The 8,454-nt window shown below is 52.8% G+C and overlaps 1 protein-coding gene across 1 annotated transcript; it reads right to left on the bottom strand.

Moving 5' to 3' along the window:
- Positions 1–288: 288 nt before the first annotated feature.
- On the bottom strand, positions 289–8,332 carry TNMD (tenomodulin; the record flags this gene model as incomplete). Its single annotated transcript, XM_008936504.1, has 7 exons — positions 8,285–8,332; positions 8,037–8,171; positions 4,669–4,809; positions 3,794–3,895; positions 1,828–1,981; positions 535–707; positions 289–342 (listed from the first exon to the last, which is right to left on the bottom strand). Coding segments are annotated over exons 1-7 (807 nt in total), but the record flags the coding sequence as incomplete, so codon positions are not given.
- Between the last annotated feature and the right edge of the window lie 122 nt (positions 8,333–8,454).

The following is an 8,454-nucleotide window of genomic DNA, read 5'->3' as shown; positions in this document are numbered from 1 at the left end:
CCCAGGAACAGGGCCAGGACACCCCAGGAGCATGGATGGGGTGTCCTGGGAGGGCAGCCTGGGCATCCCAGAAGCATGGGCAGAGCACACTAGGAACATGGCCAGGGCATGCCAGAAGTATGGACAGGACATCCCAAGGAGCACAGGCAGGGCTCTCCAGGAACATGGTGAAGACACCCCAGGAGTATGGACAGGACACCCTGGGAGGGCAGCCTGGGCACCCCAGAAGCATGGGCAGAGCACCCTGGAAGCATGGACACGCCATCCCAAGGAAAAAGGCCAGGATACCCCAGGAACATCAGGAACATGACCAGAACGCCCCAGGAACATGGTGAAGACACGCTAGGAGCATGGACAGGACACCCTGTGAGCACAGCCAGGGCACCCCAGGAACATGACCAGAACACCCCAGGAGCATAAGGACACCCCCAGGAGCATGGCCAGGGTCACCTAGGAACATGGCCAGGGTACCCCAGGAGCATGGCCAGGATATCCCAGGACCGTGTGCCCCAGGGTGTGATTTCCCACACTCACGTAGTCGTTGATGGGCAGGTCCTCCTCGGTGAGCTGCCGTGCCCGACGCCTGGGGCCTGGCTGAGCATCTTTCTCCACCTCCTGTTCACTCCTCCCGTCCAGCCAGCTCTGGTTGTCTATGAGCAGCTCAGGGTCTTCTTCTTCTGCCCCTTCAAGGTTGGCCAGCTCAGGAGCTACAGGAAGAGCCCAAATGTTGCTGTCAACAACCAGGGAGCAGGGGGACAAATGCAGCAGCAGTCATTCTTGTCTCTACCAAAATTTGGCATCAAGAAAAGCCCACCAGCAACCAGCTGTGCTCCATTGCCTCCTGCTCTTACCTGGGAGAAAGGCTCTAGGAGGTCATGTGGCTGGAGGAGAGGGTAGAGAAGCCACGGCCTGTCCCCTCCCCATGCTCATGGGTGGTGGGTGCCCACGGGTGGTGCCAGCACCCCCTGCACGGTGCTGTGGGTGCAGGGCAGCACAGCCTCACGGCGGGCTCTGCTGCTGGGGTCACATCTGCAGAGCCCCTGCAGAGCGACGCGATTTGGGCCCAGCTACAGCCCTCACGGCTCAGGTGACTGTCATGTCCTCTGCTGAAGCTCAGCTGCAGATGGGGTCTGGCAGTGAGGAAGCAGCAGGGGGACAGCAGCCGAGGAGAGCAGCCTCCCTCCCCATCAGGGGGCTCTGGGGCCACCCCAGCCCCACGGATGGCCGTGAGCCGAGCAGTGCCTGTGGGCGACGGGACGCGGCCCCGTGGCTGCGCAGCAGAGTTTTCTTGGGAGAGGTTTTTAAAGCAGCTCGTTGGGCTAGAAGTGGGTTAGAGACAGCGGGTAATTACAGCAGCAGATCTCAGAGGCCACAACCTCTGCGAGGACCGTGTAGCGAGCAGCTGGAGGTGGCAGCCCCGTGGTGAGATTTAGATGCAGATGTCTGCTCGCGCTCTGATGTTCACGCGGCGAGGAGGATTTAGGCGTCCCAGTTTCCAGCAGCGCCGGCTTCTTGGCAGGTACAAAGGGTTGGGTTTTTTTTTCCCCTCTTGTTATGAGGAGGGTGGCCACTCTGCAAAGTGCAGGGCAGCGGGAAGCTGGCAGAGAGGAGAGCTTTGCAGAAGGAAAATTCAGCCCTTGCTCTTACACTGGCCGTGCTCTCTCGTGGTCACGGCCAACATCGTGTCTGACAGGTACAACGAGGCTGCAGAAATGGGTTCCTACCACGTTGCAGCAGGGGATGTGGCAGGGGGACACAGGTGGGTGGTGGAGCTGCCCCCTGTGAAGATGCTCATGAGCACTTTGGAGAGGAGATTGTTCCTCGTACCTGCTATCGGAGTGGGGTGAATCCAGTAGATGGTCACGTTTCTGCAGATGTCAAAGATTTTGGAGCTCTTCAGAAACTCCTTGTTCTGAATGGGCTTTTCCCCAGGCACCCAGACCACAGACTGCTCAAAGTAGGTTGTTGTGATTTCTTCTCCCTGGAAGAAGAGCAAGATTTCACCCCCACATGGTGAGACACCCTCTCACCACCACCACTGCTTCCCCTTCCCTTGGCTTGCCCAGAGGTACCTCTACCCTCCTATAGGGTAGCTGGACTTCACCTGCTTTGGCTTATGGTGCTCACTGGGTGCACATGAATTGCCTTGCTGGTCGTCACACAGGGAGACCCATCATGAGCCTTGTCTTTCCTGTCTGCTTTCAGCCAACACCACCCAGCTCTCCCCTCCCTCCGTTCATCATGCTTCAAGAGCCTTCTCCTGTGCAGTCCCTACCATCTGGAAGAGCCTTCTGGAGCACCCCAGCTCATTTAAAACCCAAGATTAAAACATCTCCTCTCCGCTTTGCTCTTACTACATAATTTCTCTCTCCTTCTGCTACTGATTTTGTGATTGAACACTTTAATTTATTCCTCACAGAAATTCTTTGCACGGCCGTATTCTGTAATTTATACCACATGTCTCTGCCATTGCATTAGTTCACGGTGTGTTTTGGCAGGCGCTTGGGGAGGGAGATATATAAAGATTATTGGATGAGTCTGCGCTGAGCTGTCTGCCAAGGCAACCTTGTGTATGTTGGTGGTGGTAGCCCATAGAGAAAGCTGGCAAATGGTATTTTTCTCTCCATAAGGTGTCTGGAGTTGTGTTTCTCTTTTATAGAGTTTTTCCTTATGGCTTTGGGAAGTCTTAGGGAAGAGCCAACACAACCTGACCCAGTCTGAGCTGTTTTTGTAGGGCTGGGGAGGTGCTGCCTGAAGGACCTGGCAGCGTGCGGGCTCTGGGAAGAGATGACTGGAGCTTAAATCTACATCTATCTCACTGGGTTTTACATTTCAGCTCTCTACCCGGGGCAATGTTCTGCTAAAGCAGAAGTCATATCCCTTTTACGACAGCAGCTGAAAAGATCTATTAGCTTCTTACAGCATAATCAAAGAATCGGTGTCTGGAAATTTGGGTCATGATTCAGGGAAATGTTTCTGCCCACGCTTCGTTTCAAACATGTGTCCTGCTGGTGTTTTATCTGCAACGGGATCCTTAGCGGGGGGGTGCAATCTGCTAACACCCTTCATCTTGCAACGGGGAGGTGGGAGGGCTGTGCCACCTCTGGGGCCCCAGGGCTGGGGACAGGGGACAACAGCTTTCGAGGGACTGACGCTTTCAGAGAGGGGTTAAAATATGGAGTCAGACACTTTTTTTTTGCATGCAGCATGCAAAGCATGAGACTCCTTGCAGCAAGATGTGGTGGACAGAAAGTAAAGGGGGGTAAGAAGCAGTTGGGCACATGGATGGGAGGAAGGTCCATGCGGGACAGGGAGGTGGCCCCAGCCCGGTGCTCCTCACCTCCCAGCGCTGTACGCCAAGCGCTTCTCAAATTGCATTTCTTAAACGCAGCTGCTCTTTTAAATTCATTACTTCTGCCTCATTCTGCTTCAGAACATGAGGCTCAGTTCTTGGAGAAAACAATTTGATTGACTTTTTGGTGTCTGCTAATCCTGAGCTGCCTTGCGACCTTTCGACTACAACAGGATTATTGTTCTTGATCTCCAGTATTGTGCCGAGAGGTTTTTGTCTGCTGGCTGTCTAATCCCGTTTCTTTCCACTTGTTTTTAGAAGCAATCCTCTGAAATAAGATCATTTTATGAAGTGATCACAACTCATTATTTCTGTATAGTGGCACTTCTGGGAAGGCTGGAGCAGATGGCAGCGCGGTGGGGACGGTGGCCACCCTCCTGATGCCTGGGAGAGGAGTGGGTTCCACCAGGGGCTGAGGGGTGTCCCGTTTTATTCACTTACCTCAAGCTCAGGGATTTTGGCCTCTGTCGTCTCAGGGAGGACTTTAGTCTGAGTTTTGATGAAGCATTTTTGAAGTCCCACAAAGAAGATGCCAGTTATTCCCTACAGCATCAAGGCAAACACCAAAAAAAGCAGTCAGGGCAAAGCAAAGGGGATAAGTAACCACATTGTATGGAGGGTACAGCTGGCTGAGGGTTTAGTCATGTTTTTCCCACTGATGTTTTTGTGCAAACTCTGTTCAGAGGCAGCGCCAAGATGTACTAACAGGTTCTCCTAAGGGATATTGTATTTTATGGTTTGGGAGAATTGAGCTTTTTACAAATATTTGAAGGCAGATAGTCATAACATTTTACTTTGCTCCCCTTCTCCTATCACAAGCTCTGGTTATCATAAATAAAAGTATGCAGAATAGCATCTGACCGTTATGGTTATATGAACATTCAGCCCTCAGTTCCTGCTAGGCTATTAGCTGAAAATTTTGCCATATGTCACTGCACAGGGTATTTCCCTACAAATTTTAATTAGGTTTCAGAGAGAGCCTACAACATTGTCATGAGGTTTTAATGCTCTCCAGACAGACAAATGTACTGGGCTCGGGTAGATTTATGATGATTGCATTCTTTTGCAAGGGTAAATCCAATAACTAGGTCTTGCCTGTAAGATGTATTTCGTTGGAACTGAATGGCACCACTATTAAATACTGGTGGAAGCTTAGGTAGATACACATCTCCTTTCCTCTGAGAGCATCCCTAGAGACTCTGCATCTGGGCATCACTCTCCCTGATGCAGAAGCAAATTGTCCTGGAGCTCACGGTGTCCTGAGGGATTCTACTGGTCCTGCTGCAAGATCACAGGCAGGTTCCTGCTCTACTCACATTTTTGAAGTCATGGATCTCCAAGATTTCCTCACTGCCATTCCCGCTCCTGAAGGTTTCTGTCCTGGCCAGTGGGTCAATCTCCATCACAATCTTCTTCTTCTCACCATGGCTGAAGAAGGTGTGTTCCATGTCATAAACCTGTGAGGGCCAAAACCACAGAGGGGCTGGCTCAGTTCCCACCTGATTTCACATGCTGAGCAGCGGATGAGGAGGATGGTGCTGGGTGCCTGACCACTGACGCTGGGGACCCTGCCACAGGGCACAGATGCTTCCTCGTGCCCCAGCTCTGGGCCAGGATGAGCATCTGGATAGTGCAAGGAGAGCCAGCTCCCAGGCACTGGGGCTGGGAAGAAGGGCAGGATGGGGCCAGGCTGTGGGGGAACGTGTGTCAAGCCTGGGACAAGTTGCTCATCCCATACTTGCTCCAGGACCTTTGCCATAGCTCTACCTTTGCCAGTTATTTCTGTGGCATGAGCCTGTTTGTGTCCCAGGCTGGACTGAGGTCCTGAGCCCAAGGGACTTTGCCTTCCCTTCTCTTTGGCTTCCTTGCTCTGCCATTCTACCCATGGCTTGCTTGCTCCATCACTGCATCCCATCTTTCTTGCTCCCTGGTTTTGTTGCTTAATCATTGTGTCCCCAGTTTGCTTCTTCCGTGGTGTCATTATTGCCACCATCCCGTGACTCTGTGATTCTCTCATTCCTGGCTCACTTGCTCCATCTCCGTGCCTTCTGTTTTTCCAGCAAAGGCAGAGGTAAAAGCCTCTCTCTGCCTGGAGGAGATCAGGGATTGCCTGTGGATTAAAGACCTCCTTGAGGGCTGCTGAAGAGCTTCGGGGCGTAGCAGAGCTTCCTGGTGGCACTCGTCCCTGTGGGGAGTGGGGATGAGCAGCCTTCTCCTCCTGGCAGGTGCTCCCCATGCTCAGCCAGCCCGGCAGCCCCTCAGCCTCTGCGGATGCCTGACCCTCGAAGGACGAGTAGTGGCAGATGCTCTTGGAAGCACAGAAGTGATGCTGCTGGCGCGGCGAGAGCCAGCGAGCCTTGGGGAGTCTCATTTCCCAAATCAAACGGTGTCGTGTGGAAGCAAAGGGCTTGTGCAAAACCTCTCAAGTCCACAAGGCAGAGGGGAGTGGTGGGGGCATGGGGATGGGAAAGCCCTCTTTGTCCCCTGGCGTGGCTGTGGGGCTGGGGAAGGAGCACCCTGTCCTTGCAGCAGTGCCCCAGCGAGGGGCACGGGCTCTGCCTTCAGTGTCCGCCTAATCCCCCTTTCACAGTCCCCTGGTTCTTGCACATCCCTCCGTACCAGAGTTCAAAGCCTCTTAGCAATGTTTTCAGCACCAGCATCCCTGTTTTACAGCAACTGGGGGAAACCTGGGCACAGAACTGGCTATGCAGGCGGTGACTGCCAGGTCCCTTTACCCCTGCTTAAAAGTTAGAAGAGCAATGTGCACCTTGGCAGCCATGAGCATCTCCTGCTAGTCAGCAGGAGGCTCTTATAAAGATATATAGCTGTCGATGGATTTTACGGTATGGTAAAAATAGTCTAAAGCCTAAAATGGCTGGAAGGCCACTGGTTTTGACTGACAAAATGCACACGGTGCCATAAATCATTTCTAGGAGTGCAGGATCCCGGGTGGCACCTTACCTTTGAGTGCCTCTCCATTTACGAAGAATTACTTTTTCCAGTGCAGTGGCCAGCTAATCCATTTGGGCTTTGCCGGCTCCGAGAGCTGTGAGATGTTTTATAGGGCTAGAAATGACACTTGCTCACGACTCGTTGAAATACGTCCCCCTCCGAGGGCGCGACGAGCCCCTCGTTAGCTGACTCATCGCCTCCGCCCCGCTGCCGTGCGGAGGGCAGGGCCATGCCCAAGGCCACCCCCCAGAGGAACAAGTCTTCTTTAAAGATTTTTTTCCGCTCTTTGGTTGCATGAAGGAAGCTCAAAGGGTTTTTTGTTCTTTAAAGGGTTTAATTCCCCTTTATATTTTCGAGCCTTAGGAACTTCCAGCCTCCCACGTCCTGCTTTTGCTGGAGGGCTCCTGGGCCAGCTGGAGAAGCTGCTGCCCCACGGCTGCAGAGAACGTGGAGATACTGGACACCAGGAGCATCAACGTGCAGCTCCACTGCAGGAACATCTTCACTCTCCTGTCACCATGGGCTTTGCTTGCCTGCCCGTCCTAGTATAACCTTCCTGAGGCTGCAGCAATGGCTCTGTGCTGCTGGCTTAGAGGAAACCTCCTCTCAGGGGTTAACAGCCTCTTCCCCCCATGGCTGGCACGAACCCTGCTTTTTGAGGAACAGTAGAGACTTTATAACTGTCTTGGCAGGAGCCTGGAGGCACATATGGCTTTTATTGGTTTTTCTTTTCTTTTTGGGGGGTTTCATTTCTATTTGCTGATAAGAAGACCAAATTTCTGCTGAGCAGGGTGCTTCCTCTGCCTGGCAGGAGGGCAGCCTGTCAGGACTAGTGTAGCTCCGGCATGAGGCAGGGAGTATAGGAGAGATGCCACCGTGGGAAAGAAGCTGCCATAGCTGCTCACGGGAATTTTGGAAATGCTCTTGAGAGCCGGCAAAACCCACCGGCGCCAGGATGCAAAGCGAGGGCGCCTGGATGAGCGCGGGAACCCAAAGTGGAGGAGGACGAGGAGCACTGGGCAGGCTGTTGGCTTCAAGGTTAAGTGATTTGCTTGGGGTATGGGATAAAAATATAGGATTTTGGTAGAGCTGCCAAGAAGCTGGGCAGCTGTGGGCAGAGATGTATGGGAGATGCGCAGCCCTGCCGCCACCCCCGGCACCCTCAGCACTTAGAGCAGCGTCTGTCTGAGGAGCTGGGAATAAATGAGCCCAATCCCGTTAGCAGGAGCTCCTCCAAAAGCTAATCCGTCTCACCGTCCCCTCACATTGCAGACACATTAAAATAAGAAATATAATCCATGACAATCAATCACCACTGCGTCCTGGCTTTCTCTCCTCTTTATGCGGTGGCATAATGACTTTTCCACCAGTTTCTGGCAAGATAATTGAAATGAAATGGAAAATATTTTCTTACTTGTCATAAAATTTGCTGCTGGTGAAATAAGAGTAACTTTAACTCTTCGTGGAGTAGCTCCCATCCCCTGTAATTGTCAGTTAAAGAAAGAATGTGGTGACAGAGAGAAAAAAACCAGCCTGTATGAAGTAAAAGCTAGTTATGAATAATACAAAGATTTTTAAAAGTCTCATGAATACTTGTGGTCTAAGAAAACGCATTTTGTAAAGTTGCCTGGGTTTTGGGTTGTAGTTAAAAGTTTCAGTAGGGTGTAGGGGGGCACAACTCTGCCTGGGCAAGCAGCGCCCAGAAATGCCAGATCAGAGAGTTTTTACTTACTTTTCTGGGTGTTGGGTTCCAGAGATACTTGACACCAAAAAATATCAGAATAAGAGAAACGAGCAGGACGCTGAGGAGCAGTCCGCAGAGCTGGTATCTGGTGCAGGTTTTCTTCTGCGCCTTGGATGCTTCTGCCTAATGAATGAGAAAACAGCGATAGCCAGAGGTCTGCTGGCTCCGGGAGGGACGAGTGCACGGGCATCTCAGGCATTGGAGCTGCACGGTGGCAAAGCGAGCCACCAACTTACGTCCAGAAATCGGCAGTCCTCCGAGCTCTCCCGAGCCGAACCTCCCATGGTCTCCTCCGTGCGCGAGGACGAGCCCGCTCCGAGGTGGAGCTAGGGAAGCTCTGGGCTGCAGATGTGTTGGGGAAGGCTGGTCACGGCCCGCCCCGCGGAGGGGGGCGCCCACACCCCCC

Source organism: Merops nubicus, unplaced genomic scaffold (genome assembly GCF_000691845.1).
Source record: "Merops nubicus isolate BGI_N331 unplaced genomic scaffold, ASM69184v1 scaffold9023, whole genome shotgun sequence".
Taxonomy (NCBI): domain Eukaryota; kingdom Metazoa; phylum Chordata; class Aves; order Coraciiformes; family Meropidae; genus Merops; species Merops nubicus.
Note: the sequence above shows the minus strand (reverse complement) of the source record. Positions and strands in the feature narration are given on the sequence as shown.